Source organism: Muscardinus avellanarius (genome assembly GCF_963383645.1).
Source record: "Muscardinus avellanarius genome assembly, chromosome: 16".
NCBI classification, from domain to species: Eukaryota; Metazoa; Chordata; class Mammalia; order Rodentia; family Gliridae; genus Muscardinus; species Muscardinus avellanarius.
The window spans coordinates 26,171,392-26,188,427 of NC_137802.1; the positions used below are offsets into that span (position 1 = coordinate 26,171,392).

A 17,036-nucleotide genomic window follows, 5' to 3' on the forward strand; every position below is an offset into this window, starting at 1 on the left:
CGGACTGCACCACCCACCCCGGGTTCAGCCGTCGTGGTGTGTGGGACTCACATGGCCGGCCGCACCCCGATGGTGAGGAGCACGCGGAGGGCGATGCGTTTGTGCAGGTTCCAGTGCTCCACAGCGGTGGCCACCATCAGCCCCCCCATGAACAGGATGTTGCTGTCCTTGAGGTACTCGAGGCAGACCTGGTGGGCAGGAGCACGCGGGGCTGAGACACAGGCAGACCTGGGATCTCGCACCGTGCACGCAAAGGCCGCTGTCACTGACATCCCAGCAAACTGGCATCACCCTGAGCTCTCGGGAGCAGATGGAATGGCCTTTGGGTTATCTGCCATTTGATATTAACTGGGGTTCCCTGTTGTTGCTGGGCTCACTCTCTCTCTCACCTCAGGACGACTGGGAGACCTTGATTTTACTCAGGTTTCAAGCTGTGGATTGAAAGGTAGGTACTAACATGTTCTTTCTTGAAGCAGGGTGGTGGTGGTACCTGGGCCAGCATCATCACCATCAAGTGAAACTTGTTAGAAATGAAAACCCCTGATCTACTGAATCAGAAACTCAGGGGTAAGTACTTGGGAGGCTGAGACAGGAGAATCGCTGGTTCAAAGCCAGCCTTGGCAACTTAGCAAGGCTCTCAGCAACCTAGTGAGACCCTGTTTCCAAATAAGATATAAAATTGGGCTGTGGGTGTAGCTCGAAGGTAGAATGTCTTTGGGTTCAATCCTCAGCACCACAAAAACAAAAAAGACAAACAAGCAAACGAAAACCTCAGGGGTAGAGCCCTGCCATCTGTGTTCTACTCCACCCTCCAGGTAATTCTGGGTTTTGTTCAAGAGCCAAGAAGTACATCGCCAGCCCTCTGTATCTGTGAGCTCTGCATCTGAGGATACAACCAACCTCATATGGAAAATATATGAAAAACTGTGTCTATACTGAATATGTACAAACTTTTCTTTCCTCATTATTTCCTAACCGATACAGTAGAACAACTATTTACATTGTATTAGGCGTTGAGTGATCAAGAGATGGTTTAAAGCCTAAGGAGGATGCACATAGGTTATATGCAGATACCACCCTCTTTTCCATAAAGGGCTGAGCATCCTAGGATTTTGGTATCCATGGAGGTCCTAGAACCAGTCCCCTGCAGATCTACTGAGGGATGACTGTATAAATTATTTTTAATTTAATTTAATTTTATTTGCAGTACTCAGGATGGAACGCAGGGCATTCTACCTCGACCCCAGCACCCCCCTTTTTTTCTGTTTATTCTTTATTTTGAAACAGGGTCTCACTGAGTTGCAAAGGGCCTCACTAAATAGCTGAGGCTGTCCTCAAACCGTGATCTTCCTGTCTCAGCCTTCAAAATGCTGGGATTACAAGCCTGCGCCACCACGCCTGGCTTATTTAATTTTTTAATTAAATTTTAAGCTGCTGAGTGTCTTACTAAGTTGCTAAGGCTGGCCTCAAACCTGTGATCTTTCTGTCTCAGCCTCCTAAGTACTAGGATTATAGGTGTGTACCACCAGGCCCAGCTCTGTATGAACTTTCTAACTGGCTTTTCAAAGCCCTTTTCCTGCACCAGATTTTCCACCTTCCTGGTAAGGCTCATCATTCCCACTTTGAAAGAACTCTCCACACCAGTCACATGCATTTCTAGAATATTCTCCCTTCTAGCAGAGGCAGGCACCCCTCTCCTGTGCACCCTGCCTATGATGAGACTCCCTTGGACACTAGACCCTGAAGAAGGTTCCCACCACACATCCCCAGGACTTCTCGCACTACGGTGGGCAGGGCTCACCTCCGTGGCATCCATGACGTCCATCATGGGGAACAGGATGAGGGGGAAGAGGGCGGTGACAGCCAGGGGCAGGGCCTCGGTGCACCAGAGGAGCGCCATGAGGATGATGGCGTAGGCACAGTAGGCTTCCTGCAGGCGGAGGAGAGCAACAGAGCTGTTGGAGTGGCAGGCCCAAGTCCCAGACTCTAGTCTCCTTCTTCCCCCCAGAGACACCAGGCCATTTGTAACAGCACCAAGAGCCTGGGAGACCCAAACTCACAGATTCCCAAGCCCAAGGTCCCATTTTAAAATGTAAATAAGAAACAAATGATGTTGTGGTGTGGCTCCATTGGGGGACAAGTGTTGGCTACCAGGCCCTATCCAGCCCGAGGGGACTGCAGGGCCCATGTGGGACTCCTGAGATGAGATGGGGGCTGCCGGAGAAAGGAGAGGGGCCTTGGTCTCCCCTCGCTCTTATTACAGCCTGCTAGATAGAGGTTTTTCTTCTTCCTTCCTTCCTTCCTTCCTTCCTTCCTTCCTTCCTTCCTTCCTTCCTTCTCTTCCTCCTCCTCCTCCTCTTCCTCCTCCTCCTCTTCCTCCTTTTTCTTCTTTCTTCTTCTTGTACTGGGGATTGAACCCAGGGGCCTTCCACCTCCAAGCTACACCCCAGCCTGATTTTGTATATTATTTGGAAACAGCGTCTCACTAAGTTGCTGAGGCTTGCTAAGTTGCCGAGGCTGGCTTTGAACCTGTAACCTCCTATCTCAGCCTCCCAAGTACTGGGATTACAGGCATGTGCCACCACACCTGGCTGAGAAGATGCTTCTCTGTGTGGCCAGTTAGTGTTTGTTTCCTCTGCCAAGGGAAAGTCAGTGTTGTGGCATCTGGATCTTTGGAGCTCATGACCTAGCAGGCTTCGGAGTAAATCATCTGAATGAATGCTTCAGTGGAAAGTTGGGGGATGATAGAGGGTCCCCTCTTAGCAATCCTGGTCTGGCTGCTGCATTATGCCACTCCAGAGGCATGGTCACACTTATAGATGCCCCTGGATCCAATCCCCATCTGTAGGTTGTGCAGGGAATTGTGGGGTGGCCCTGAGACATAGTCTTTGGGCACCAGAAGTCCCTCACTTTCCCTCAGGAGATCTTCAAGACCAGAGAAGCTTGAGCCAGGCGTGGGGCTGCACACTTGTAATCCCAGTACTTGGGAAGCTGAGACAAGAGGATTGCAGGTTCAAAGCCAATTACTCAGTGAGGCCCTCCACAACTTAGTGAGACTCTGTTTTAAAATAAAGAATAAAAGCCGGGCATGGTTGTGCACGCTTGTAATTCCAGCATTTGGGAGGCTGAAACAGTAGGATCTGGGTTCGCGGACAGCCTCAGCTTCTTAGGCCCTTTGCAACTCAGTGAGACCCTGTTTCAAAATAAAGAATAAAAAATAGGTCTGGGAGTGTAGTTTGGAGGTAGAATGCCTCTGGGTTCTATCCCCAGTACTGCAAACAAAACAACAACAAAAACACCAAAAATAAAAAATAAAGGCTGGGCGTGGTGGCTCACACTTATAATCTCAGCATTTGGGAGACTGAGACGGGAGGATTGGGCTTCCTGGACAGCCTCAGCTACTACTTGGTGATGACCTTTGCAACTCAGTGAGACCCTGTTTCAAAATAAAGAATAAAAAATAGGGCTAGGGGTGTAGCTCCAAAGTGGAATGCCCCTGGGTTTCATCCCTAGTACCATTAAAAAAAGAAAGAAAGAAAGAAAGAAAGAGAGAAAGAAAGAAAGAAAGAAAGAAAGAAAGAAAGAAAGAAAGAATAGGGCTGGAGGTATAGCTTGGAGGTAGAGTGCCCCTATCCCCAGAGGAAAAGAAAAAAAAAATGAAGAAGAAGAAGAAGAAGAAGAAGAAGAAGAAGAAGAAGAAGAAGAAGAGGAGGAGGAGGAGGAGGAGGAGGAGGAGGAGGAGGAGGAGGAGGAGGAGGAGGAGGGGAGGAGGAGGAGGAGGAGGAGGAGGAGGAGGAGGAGGAGGAGGCGGCGGCGGCGGCAGCTTGACTGCAAGCTTAGACTGGGGCAGACATGGAGGTTAGACTGTCCAACCCAGATGTCAGGGGTCCAGCCTCTTTGACAGAGCTTCTCCTGGGGCTGGGGAATCATTAGCCATAGGAGGCCTCCAGGGGAGGAGGCGCCTGCCCTCTCAGTTTGCCAAAGAAAAGAATGGCATGCGGGACAGTTGGACCGCAGGCTGGGCCCCTCCTCTCAACCTGCCCTTTTCCTCTCTCCCCTGGTACAGGCTGGTCTCGCCCCGTAGCACTCTGAAGCCTGACGAGGGTCCCCTGCGCTAGCAGGAGCAGGTGGCATGGGGGAAGAGATGGCTAGGAGGTTAGCGTTGAAAACACAAGCGCCATTAAGGTGGATGCAGTGGTCCCACTTTATGGATGAGCTGGGGAGTAAGAACTAGAATGGCCAGCTAGAGGGCAGGGCATGGGGGGGGGGGGCAGCGCTCCAGGAGCCGTGGGAGGCCGTGCGGCACCCAGCCTGCAGAGCTGAGTCCAGCCTGGCCTCTTTCCATCAAACCTCCGCCCCTTCTCACTGGGAGGCTTAGACTCCTCAGCTCCAGGGGTGGGGCCCTTGAACCTCGACCAGAGATCCGCCCTCTCCTCCCCTGCCAGGATTCTGCTGAGGCAGGTGCTTCTTTACCCATTTTCTTACCTGCAGGCTGAAGGGTCACTCAGCTCCCCACCCCTCCAGCCAAGGGCCCTCTGGACCCTGGTATCCCCAACTCCACCCTCACCTAGCCGGAACTCACTGGCCAGAGACGGGGGGGGGGGGGGGGGGGCGTTGGGGGCCAACCAACACTGCTGATTCAAGAAGAAAGTGCTCCAGACATTGTGATCCGTATGCTTCAAATGCTTTTATTTTATTTATTTTGGTACTGGAAATTGAACCCAAGAGCTACACGCTCAGCCCTACCTGTTTTAACTTTTTAATTTTAATTTTTTAATTTTTTTTTAGCTTTTTTGGTGGTACTGGGGGTGGAACCCAGAGGCTTTCTACCTCTGGGCTATGCTCCCAGACCTATTTTATATTTTATTTGGAAACAGGGTCTCACTAAGTTGCTGAGAGCCTCACTAAGTAGCTGAGGCTGGCTTCGAACCTGTGTGATCCCCTGTTTCAGCCTCCCAAGTGCGGGGATTACAGCCCCCATGCCCAGCCCTCCCTTTTTTAAAAATTTGAAACAGGATCTTGTAAATTCTGAGGCTAGCCTCAAACGTGTGATCCTCCCAAGTAGTGGAATTACATGTGCCAGGCTCCACTTTTGTTTTGTTTTGAGATGGGGGAGGGTCTCCCTAAATTGCCTAAGTTGGCCTTGAACTTGTGATTCTCTTTTCTTAGTCTCTTGAGTAGCTGGGACTACCATGTGCATGCTAATTGGGCCTGACTCAGGTGCTTTGCTTTTTGTTGTTGTTGGTTTGGGGTTTTTTAATTAATTAATTAATTAATTAATTTTTTATTTATTTATGCTGGGAATTGAACTCAGGTGTATTCTAACTCTGAGCTACTGCCTCAGCCCTATTTTATTTTTATTTGAAAACAGGGTCTCACTAAGGTGCTGAGAGCATTACTGAATTGCTGAGACTGGTCTCAAACCTGCGATCCTCCTTTCTCAGCCTCCCAAGTATGGGGATTACAGGCGCATGCCACCATGCCCAGTTAAGAGCTTCTCTTTGGAGACCTCATTTGCATACTCTAAAGGAAGTTAATAGTCAAACCTACACCTGTGGTGGGCTCCAGTGTGTTTAACATGTGGCTCCCTGCCCCCACTCTCCCTTTACTACCATGCTGGGTCCCTGTCTAAAACCCGTCTCAAAGTTCCATCCAGAGGCCTTTCCTGACCCTGCTGGCTTTGGCCCTATGTTCCCATCCCGCCTCCTGGGCACTTTGTTAAGCTGTAGCATTACTTGCTGACATGTTCTTCCTGGATCATGGAGTTTTTAACTGGGATGTGTAATTCCAAGGATCCTTGAAATTAGATAGGCAAACTATTACATCTATTCACTAGCATCTAACTAAGGAAATGAACATAGGTGGTGACATCGTAGTATACATACTCCTCTGCTTACAAATGCTTAGGTTTTTTTTTTTTTTTTTTTTTTTGGTGGTACTGGGGTTCCTGGAAGCCCTTCTACCTCCGGGCTACACTCCCAGACCTATTTTATTTTTTTGGAAACAGGGTCTCCTAAGCCAGCGCGGCTGGCTTCGAACCTGCGCGATCCTCCTGTCTCCGCCTCCCAAGCGCAGGGATTACAAGCGTGAGCCACCACGCCTGGCGCAATGCTTAGGTTTATGACTTCCCAACTTTATCATGTTGTAAAAGCAATAAGCAGCTAGGTGTGGTGGTGCGTACTTTATAATCTCAGCTACTCAGGAGTCTGAAGAAGGCCAGTCTGGGCAATTTAGCAAGACACTGTCTCAATAAAATAAAATAAAATAAAATAAAATAAAATAAAATAAAATAAAATAAAATGGGGTCTTGGAGTGTAGCACAGTGGTATAGCAGCTGCCCAGCATGTATGAGGCTCTGGATTCAATTCCCAGCACCAAAATAAAATAGAATTAAGCCGGGCGCGGTGGCGCATACTTGTAATCCCAGCATTCAGGAGGCTGAGACCGGAGGATCGTGGTATGCGGACAGCCTCAGCTACTTAGTGAAGCCCCTTGCAATCAGTGAGACCCTGTTTCAAAATAAAGAATAAAATATAGGGCAGGGAATGTAGCTTGGAGGTCGAATGCCCCTGGGTTCCATCCCGGACCTGCAAAAATAAAATTAAATTAAATTAAACTAAAAAGTGGGTGTTGGGGACGTCCTCAGTGGTAGGCTGAGCACTTGGCTAGCATGCACAAGGCCCGGGGGGGGGGGGGATCAGAAACCCTGCTTTTACATACATTAAGCATCCATTAATGGTGGGGTGTTGTTTGTTTGATTTACAGGAGATTGAACCCAGGGGCATTCTACCAGTGAGCTATATCCCCAGCTCTTTTTTATTTTTCATTTTGAAGTGAGGGCTTGGTAAATTATCGCACACTGGTCTCAAACCTGTGATCCTCCTGTTTTAACCTCTCAAATAAGGAGCTTCCAGGCATGTGCCACTGCACCCTGCTACAACCATTCTGTTTTTCACTTGCAGTGCAATATCCAATAAATTACATAAAATAGGCAACATTTTATTATAAAACAGGTTTTGTGTTAGAGGATTTTGTCTAACTGTAGGCTAATGTAAGTATTCTGAACACATTCAAGATGGATGAGGCTAACCTATGATATTTGGTAGGTTAGGCATATTGAATGCATTTTTAACATGAGATATTTTCAGTTTATGATGGGTTTATTGGCACATATTCTATCATAAATTGAGCCACATCTATACTGTTAACAGTATTTTTCCCCCAGTACTGAGGATTGAACCCAGGGCTTCCTACATGCTACACCACTGTGCTAATCCTCAACCCTTTTTCTTTTATTTTGAGACAGGGACTTGTTTACAGTCCTCTGCTCTACCAGCAGGGACTGGCTAAATTGCCCATATTGGCTTTTAACTTATGATCCTTCTGTCTCAGCCTCCTGCCTAGCTAGGATTACAGTTGTTAATGATATTATTGGTGATTTTTTTTTTTTTTGTAGCACTGGGGATTGAACCCTGGGGATTGAACTCTGAACTATACCCTAAGACCTTCTTTTTCTTCTTTCTTTCTTTCTTTCTTTCTTTCTTTCTTTCTTTCTTTCTTTCTTCGTGTGTGTGTGTGTGTGTGTGTGTGTTACTGGGGATGCAACCTGGGGCTTTCTACTTCCGGGCTACATTTCCGGACCTATTTTATATTTTATTTGAAAACAGAGTCTCACTAAGTAGCTGAGGCTGGCTTTGAACTCATATGATCCTCCTGTCCCAGCCTCCCAAGAGCGGGGATTACAAGCGTTTGCCACCACACCTGGCTTGTGCCTGGATCTTTTAAAAATATTTTATTATAGCTGTGTGTGGTGGCACAAGCCTGTAATTCTAATACTTGGGAGGCTGAGACAGGAGGATTGCAGGTTCAGAGCCAGCCTCAGCAATTTAGGGAGGCCCTTTGTAACTTAGTGAGACCCTGTTTCAAAATAAAATAAATCAAGCCAGGTGTGGTGGCACACGCTTGTAATCCCCTCACTTGGGAGGCTGAGACAGGAGGATCGCGCAGGTTCAAAGCCAGCCTCAGCTACTTAGTGAGGCTCTCAGCAACTTAGTGAGACCCTGTTTCCAAATAAAATATAAAATAGATCTGGGAGTATAGCCCAGAGGTAGAAAGCCCCTGGGTTCCATTCCTAGTACCACAAAAATAAATAAATAAATAGTAAATAAATAAATAAACGGATGAATGGGTTACAAAATTATGGGATATACACACAATGAAATTCTAACAGCAATAAAGAACAAAATTATGTCGTTTGCAGAAAAATGGATGGACTTGGAAAGCATTATGCTAAGTGACATTAGCCAGTCTCACCTGAAAGAAAGTGAAGGGTCCTATGTTACACACACACACACACACACACACACACACACACACACTGGGATACCAGGACTTTAGACACTGTAGGAGAAGATCCAGTGGAGCAAGGGAGGTGGACCAAGGGTGGGGGAGAGAGAATTCGTAGAGGAATAATCTCCAAGACATCATATACCTATGTGCGAACACCAGTGCCATCCTCAGGACACTGTCTGGGGAAGGGGAAGGTGGGGGAGCTGGGGAAAGCCCGCCAAGTGCTGTGTGCGTGTATGTCACTACCATTATGAACAGCATTATGATGTGAGGCTCCAATGCACCCACAAAAGTTTAAAAAGAAAAAAAAAATAGGGCTGTGAGTGGCGCACACCTGGAATCCCTGTACTTAGGAAGCTGAGACAGGGGGATCTCAGGTTGGAGGCCAGCCTCAGCAATTTAGGAAACTCTTGTTTCAAAATAAAAAAATAAAATATGGCTGGGGCGTAGCTCAGCAGTAGAATGCCCCTGGGTTCAATCCCCAGTACCACAACAAAGAAAAAAAAGAGTTTATTGTGCTGTCAGATATTGAATACCTGCCAGATCAGCTGTTCCAGGTATCTCAGTATCTCAACACACTGCGTACTTACTCTCCTCACTATCTTGAAAGTATGGTAGTTATTTACCCACGGTAGATCTTTTGAACGCATTAATAAGGAATCACATACATACATGTATTTTGCTATGGAGGAAGTGGGGTTGCATCCAGGGGTGTTCTACCACTGAGCTGCAGCCCTTGCTCCATTTATTTATTTATTTATTTATTTATTTATTTATTTATTTATTTCGATGGTACTGGGGTTCCTGGAAACCCTTTTACCTCCAGGTTACACACCCAGACACCTATTTTTAATTTTTTTTTTAATTTGGAAACAGGGTCTCTTAAGCCAGCGAGGCTGGCTTCAAACCTGCAGGATCCTTCTGTCCCCACCTCCCAAGCGCGGGGATTACAAGCGTGCGCCACCACGCCCGGCTTTATTTCTTATTTTGAGATAGAGTCTCAGTGAATTACCCAGGCTGACCTCCAACTTGCTACCTCTTCCCCTCAACTTCCCCAGCAGCTGGGATCGCATATGCCATTGTGCCCCACTGGGAAGCACATGTATTTCTGAACTACAATATATTTTTCCATATTTTGGTAACCAAATTTCAAAATAATTGGTTTTGGACAGGTGTGGTGGCATACACCTGTAATCCTAGTACTTGGGAGGCTGAGATAGGAGGATGGCAGGTTTGAGGACAGACAGTATCTAGACTGTCAGCAACTTAGTGAGACTCTGGTTTATTTGTGGTGTGTGTGTGTGTGTGTGTGTGTGTGTGTGTGTGTGTGTGTATGTGTGTGTGTTGCTGGGGATTGCACCCAGGGGTATTCTACCTCCAAGCTACAACCCTAGCCCTATTTTTTATTCTTTGAAACAGGGTCTCACTAAGTTGCAGAGGGCCTCACTAAGTAGCCAAGGCTGGCTATGATCCTGCGATCCTCCTGTCTCAGCCTCACAAGTACTAGGATTACAAGTGTGCGCCACCATGCCTGGCTAGTGAGACTCTGTTTCAAAAATTAAATAATAAATAAATAAATAAATAAATAAATAAATAAATGAAAAGGGCTGGGGTGTAGCTTGGAGGTAGAATGTCCCTGGGCTCAATCCTCAGTACCATAAAAAGAATGTTGATTTTCTTTGTAATTCCACACATTTTATTTTGCACATTTCAATGCAATATTCTGAGGAGGAGGGAAACAGAGACTTGAGGACGCCTGGTGTTGCCTCGTCAACATTTGTTGAGGCTGTGCAGGTCTGGTGTGAGTTTGGGGGACTGTCAGTGTGCTCCCTGGGGCAGGTGCTGGCCCCGCGAGCACTCCTGGAGGGCCAATCTCTGGGGCTCCTTTCTCCTTTCTCCTTGGCTCTTCAGCATGTCCGATTACAAGGTCAGTCTCCCCTGCTCCAGAGGCGGGACTTGGGGGCCTCTCTAGCGCTCTCTCCTTGCTCTACGGAACTTTGGCTAGACAAGCTTAGCTGTAGCCTATGGCAGGGGACTCGCTGTCTTACACCCCCAGTCTCACTCGCTGTCTCACGCAGCCTGCATCCAGGGGCACCGTGCATATTTGGGGTTGTGAAGGCATAGACTCTGCAGTGACCTCTTGGAGCTCAGACGCCAGCAGTGAGACGCGTTCTCCCAGCACCTACCCTCTTCTTTCTGCTTGTCACTCTCTCCTTTCCTGAGTCAGAAGAATAGTTCCCAGCTCTCCCCTTGGCTACAACACTGTAGCATTTATTCCTCTCCCCGTATATATATTTGTATATATTTGTATGTGGCCCTGGTGCTGTGGATGGAACCCAGGGCGTTGTACATGCTGGACAATTTTTCTGCCACTGAGCCACATCCCCGCCCTGCAATCTGTCCTGGAGACAGGAGCGTGGGTTTTTTCTCCCCTGTGTCTCTCACCCCTTGCTTGTTTGCTGGTGCAAGCCTGGGTCTAGAAATCCTCCTTTTCCACTTGGGCCACCCCCATCCTGGAAGTTGCCCTGTTCAGAGCCCCACTCGTCTCTGCCCCACTTGTCACTTGTCCCCGCTCCTGGAAGCCCTTGGGCGGCCGGCACCACCAATGCCACAAACACTGTCACTGGGCCAGGCAGTCATGCCTTCACATACTCCTTTACATTTCTCCAGTTCTGGGCCACCAGCCTGGTCTCAGGCCCAGCCTCTGTCACCAAGACTCCTGCAGCAGCCTCCTTGCTCAGCGTTCAGCCTCCTCTTTGGTTTCTGAGACCCCTTCTCACTGCAGCTAGTAATCTCAAGGCACAACTCTTTTTAATTTGCATCCCTCCCCCAACACATAGCCACTCATCTCAGAGCAGCTCAGGTCCCTCAGCTGCTTTCCGTCTGTTCTGCGCCTCCTGTCTTTTTTTCTCCCCTTCGTGCCCGGGACGGACCCCCTACAGGCTGTGCGCATTCGATGTGCGTACCCGGAACTACTGAGCCACATCCCCAGACCTTTGTGCCCCTGCCTTGACCCTGTCCTCCCACTCTCCACTCCAGCCACACCGGTCTTCTTCAGGTTCCTCATATTCCATCCTCTCTGCAGCCACAGGGCCTTTGCACACAGGTTCTTCTCTCTGGACCTCTTTTCTCCCCACTGGCCTAGTTTATTTAGTTACTGTCTATTCATTCTTGAGATCTCAGCTCAATACTCTGTCTCCCCTGGCCTCCAGGCTGCGAAGGAATTCCCATTTCTCAAGCTCTAAGTTCATATACCACTTCTGCATGGTGCTCATTGCAGCCTGCAATTAACATTAAGTTTTTCTTTCCTTTATTTATTTTTTTTTTATCTTGTGGTACTAGGAATGGAACCCAGGGGTGCTCTTCCTGCTCTTCCACTCAACTAACACCCCCAACTCTATTTTATTTTTTATTTTAATACAGAGTCTGGCTCCATTGCCCAGGTTGGCCTTGAACTTGCGATCCTCCTGCCTTAGCCTCCCAAGTCACTGGAATTATGGGGATTAGCATGCCCAGCCAGCATTAAATTTTATTAACTAGATGATGAACATTGATCTTTATTGTCAATGCATTGTCCTGTACTTTCCAGGGAGCAGAGTCTGAGTATCCCAGTGGGGAACCTGGCACCTTCACAGGAAGGAAGTAAGAAAAGGGAAGGAAGAAAGGAAGGCAGGAAGGTCTTAGAGAGACAGACACTCCCACCAGCTCTGCCCCCAGGACTGGAGCAGATGGGCTGCCCCAAAAGGAAGGGCCGAAGACCAAAGCACCAAACCCTCAGAGGGGCTTCCAAACCCGAGGCTAGCAGCTTGCCTCTTTTGCATGGGTGAGTGCACATCAGGAAGTCAGAAAACCTGGTTGCCCAGGCTTCACTGCGGTGTGTCCTTGGGCAAGTTGCTTACCCTCTCTTGGCTCTTTTCCTCCCTAAGAAACCTAGAGCAAGGCAGGTGTGGTGGTGCATGCCTGTAATCCCAGTACTTGGGAAACTGAGACAGGAGGATCACAGGTTTGAGGCTAGCCTCAGCAACTTAGCAAGACTCTGTTTTAAATAAAAAATAAAAGGGTTGAGAGTATAACTTGGAGGTAGAATGCCCCTGGGTTTAACCCCTAGTACCAAAACAAACAACAACAACAAAAAGAGCACTTTCATTAGATGTACACAGATAAACCAGATGTATCTCCTTGTTTGTTTGTGGTACTGGGGCTTAAACCCAGGGGCATTTTTCGACCTCTGAGCTATATCCCAAGCCCTTTTTATTGTTTTATTTTGAAACAGGGTGTTGCTGAGTGGCTGAGGGCCTCACTATGTTGCTGAGGCTGGTCTCAAACGTGTGATCCTCCTGTCTTAGCGTCCCAAGTACCGAGATTACAGGTGTATGCCACCACACCTGGAGCTGTGGATTTCCTTTATACAGTTTCCTTATCTACAAAGGCCGTGCTCACCTGAGCAGCGTAAGGATGAAGAGGGATAACAGGTGTGAAGATGTGGGCTGCCCTGGGGGGGTCAGGGTGGAGGCCGAGAACCAGAACGCAGGGCAGACTCTGGACCCTGGTGAGTGGCGGGTGTGGGTGTCCCGGCCTTTACCCCGTCACAGCCTGCGGCAGTCAGGCAGAGGCAAACATGCCCGCAGCCTCGAGGTGCCTCAGGGTCTTTCTCTTTGGGATCGAAGGTTAACCCAGGGCGGGGATGGGCCCTCTGCCCTGCAAGCTGGGATGCTGCTGGCCCTGGGCATAATCAGGGCCCTCGGTGGCAGTCGGCCAAGCACTCCTGAAAAGGCGAGATGGGAAGAGTGGGAGATGGGAGAGTGGGAGCCCGGAGAGAGAGGCCCTTCCCTGGGCCTCCTTCCATGTGGGCTGAGAAAGGCGTCCGGAGTAGAGACGCTGAGAGGGTGCTGAGACATGGAGTTCAGTTGGTGAGCAAAGGGCCTGGGGTGAGGGAGAAAGCACAGAGGGGACAGAATGAGGCAGAAAAGTTCAAGATGTGTTTCTGGGCTGGGCATGGTGACGCAAACCTATAATCCCAGGACTTGGGAGGCTGAGGCAGGAGGATCACAGGTTTGTGGCCAGCCTCAGCTACTTAGTGAGGCCCTCTGCAACTTAGTGAGACTTTAAAAAATAAATAAAAAATTTTTTATCAACAATAAAAAATCGGGCTGGGGGTGTAGCTCAGAGGTAGAATGGTCCTGGCTTCAACACCTAGCAATAATGAAACAGAAAGAAATTCAGTACTATAATATGAAACTGTGCTAGGGAATAAGATCCTTTCCAGGAATAACAGGCAAATGTCAAATGCCTTCTACCTTTGAGGGCTGAATAAACAAAGGGGACAGTGGCCACTCATCCACAAAAAGATGTTCCAGAGTCTTCACAGCAACCAGCCCAGAAGCCAAGCCACAATTCCTGTAGCAGTTGACCCTAAACAGCCAGGGTTCATTCGACTACCAACTTCCCTCTCTTTTACTCCCCTTCTCCCACTTCTAATTATTGGGACCAACCTGAGAAAGTCAAATGTGTTCCCTGACCAATCTATGGCCTCCTCATGGTGCGCCTCCACTCCAAAGCCTCCCAAGCCTTCCCTGCCGCGGAGGCTCTGCCAAGCACGGGATGGCGGCTGGCTGACTCCTCCATCCTCTCTCACCCAGGTCAGCTCTGCATTTTCACTTCTTAATGTGTCTGGCTGTACTGCCTTATCTTCTGCTGCAAGAGGCACAAGGGAGATGATTTCTTTTCTTTCTGTGGTGCCGGGGATGGAACCCAGGAGCATTTTACCTCTGAGCTAGACCCCTAGACTTTTTTGTTTGTTTTTTGCTGGTCTGAGGATGGAACCCAGGGGCATGCTACTTCTGAGCTACACCCCCTGCCCTTTTTTTTTTTAAATTCTTTATTTGAAACAGGGTCTCACTAAGTTGTGAAGGGCCTCACTAAGTAGTAGCTGAGGCTGTCTGCAAACCAGGATCCTCTGGTCTCTGCCTCCCGAATGCTGGGGTTACAAGCTTGTGCCACCTCCTGGCTCTTTCTTCTTTCTTCTTCATTTTGAGATGGGATCTCATCATGTTCAAGGCCCAGGCTGGCCTTGAACTCCTGGGCTCAAGTAATCCTCTGACCTCCTGAGTAGCTGGGCTATGTTGGTGCCTGGCTGAAACAATAGATTTCTGAGCATCCAAGAAAACACAGGTGGAGAGAAGAGCCTGACATCACGGTCTGGGCCGGGCCAGCCTGCTGTGTCCACTGAGGAGCAAATGCAAGCTGAGCCGGCGACATGAACACAATATTCCCACACTCCCCCACGAATCTGATCCTACAGCAGCCCTGGGCTGGACTCCATCCAGGAAATGTGGCTGTTGACAATTCTGCATAACTTTCCCATCCTGGCTTTCACTCAGTAGTGCTAATAAGCAGAAAGATAATTTAGTAATCTGGGGGGTGAAGTCCAAGTTGGAGAATCTTCTCTCTGGATTCTAGGGAATCCCCTTGGCCTCGGATCTTTGAGCTTTCTCCTCCTCCCCCTCCTCCCCCTCCTCCCCCCAGTCTTCCTCCTTCTCTTTCTCCTCCTCCTCCCCCCACTCTTCTTCCTTCTCTTTCTCCTCCTCCCCCCCTCCTCCCCTCCTCCTCACCCCAGTCTTCCTCCTCCCCTCCCCCACTCTTCCTCCTTCTCCTCCTTTTCTTCCTCCCCCACTCTTCCTCCTTCTCCTCCTCTTCCTCCTCCTCCCACTCTTCCTCCTTCTCCTCCTCCCCCACTCTTCCTCCTTCTCCTTCTCTTCCTCTTCCTTCTCCTCCTCCCACTCTTCTTCCTTCTCCTCTTCCTCCTCCTCCCCCTCCTCCCCCCACTCTTCTTCCTTCTCCTCTTCCTCCTCCTCCCCCTCCTCCCCCCACTCTTCTTCCTTCTCTTTCTCCTCCTCTTCTTCCTCCTCCCCCTCCTCCCCTCACTCTTCCTCCCCCTCCTCCCCCTCTTCCCCCACTCTTCCTCCTCCTCCCACTCTTCCTCCTTCTCCTCCTCCTCTTCCTCCTCCTCCTCCCACTCTTCCTCCTCCTCCTCCCCTCCCTCCCCCTCCTCCCCACTCTTCCTCCTCCTCCTCCTCCTACTCTTCCTCTTCCTCCTCCCACTCTTCCTCCTTCTCCTCCTCCTCTTCCTCCTCCTCCTCCCACTCTTCCTCCTTCTCCTCCTCTTCCTCCTCCTCCCACTTTTCCTCCGTCTCCTCCTTCTCCTCCTCCCCCACTCTTCCTCCTTCTCCTTCTCCCCCACTCTTCCTCTTCCTCCTCCTCCCACTCTTCCTCCTTCTCCTCCTCTTCCTCTTCCTCCCCCCACTCTTCCTCCTTCTCTGTCTCCTCCTCTTCTTCCTCCTCCTTCTCTTTCTCCTCCTCCCCCACTCTTCCTCCTTCTCTTTCTCCTCCTCCTCCTCCCCCACTCTTCCTTCTCCTCCCGCTCTTCCTCCTCCTCCCGCTCTTCCTCCTCCTCCCGCTCTTCCTCCTCCTCCCCCTCCTCCCCCTCCTCCCCCACTCTTCCTCCTCCTTCTCCTCCTCCTCCCACTCTTCCTCCTCCTCCCCCTCCTCCTCCCACTCTTCCTCCTTCTCTTTCTCCTCCCCCTCCTCCCCCACTCTTCCTCCTTCTCCTCCTCCCCCTCCTCTCCCACTCTTCCCCCTCCTCCTCCCACTCTTCCTCCTCCTCCTCCCCCTCCTCCCCCACTCTTCCTCCTCCTCCCACTCTTCCTCCTCCTCCTTCTCCTCCTCCCCCACTCTTCCTCCTCCTCCTCCTCCTCCTCTTCCTCCTCCTCCTCCTCTTTGTCCTCCTCCCCTTCCTTGTCCTTCTTGGATTGAACTCAGGGGTGTCCTACCACTGAGCTATAGTTGCTGGGGCTGGCTTCAAACCTGCAATCCTCCTGTCTCAGATTCCCAAGTAGCTGGGATTACAGGTGTGCACCACTGTGCCCAGGCTGGCTCCTTTTAATCCTGTTCCCAGTCACCTTAGAGACTAGAAACCTGTCCTTGTACAGCCCCAGGTGCCTCTCACAGCTGCCCTTGGGGTTCACAGTTCACCTCTCTGGGGGATAACCACACACCTCCTGTTTTACAGGAGGGACCACCTGGGGCCCCGCCCATCTGAACCTAGCTTTGGAGAGTGAGGCCTTTTCACCAACCGAGGTCAATGTGTGTTTTCTGGGGCCCCAGGAATGCTGACAGGAGGCCCAGGGCAAAGGGAACCAGTGGGAGGAGCCAGGTGCTGGGCACTCTGTGTAAGCAGATAGTTTCATCTGGTCTTCACAACGAATAGTCCCTTGGAGATGAATGGGTTTGGAGAGGCCTGAGAAGGTCACAGGCTGTACCTAATCTGGGAAAACCTGACTTTCCATTTTATCTAGTTCCAAAATCCAGAGTTTATTCTCTGGACTCTGCTTTCTCAACCCAGAGTCAGGAAGTCTCAAGAGATAGAGGGTCCAAACTCCTTGTACAGCTCTTGTGTTGCAAATGATCCAGAGTCCTCTGTCACTGGGCTCAGGAAGCACTGTCACTACAGGTCCTCTACACAAACTGTAAAGTGCACACATCCTGTTTGTGCCTTCTAGGAGGGCAGGTTAAGAAATTCTGCTGCCTTTGAATTTCTGCTGAGCTCTGATCTGACCAACATGGTGCTCTTTGGGGATTATCTTTACAGGGGGTCCTTTTGAGTCCTGGAGGCACTTTTAGTCATTCAT

General features: G+C 49.6%; 1 protein-coding gene across 1 annotated transcript in view; it reads right to left on the reverse strand.

The window, feature by feature from the left end:
- Window positions 1-17,036, reverse strand: part of SLC13A2 (solute carrier family 13 member 2) — a gene marked incomplete at both ends in the record, with an annotated part of 43,671 nt that overhangs the window by 10,745 nt on the left and 15,890 nt on the right. Inside the window, 2 exons of the mRNA XM_080714004.1 lie at window positions 52-188; window positions 1,802-1,930. Coding sequence (XP_080570130.1) covers window positions 52-188; window positions 1,802-1,930 — 266 coding nt within the window. The remainder of the gene's footprint in view (window positions 1-51; window positions 189-1,801; window positions 1,931-17,036) is intronic.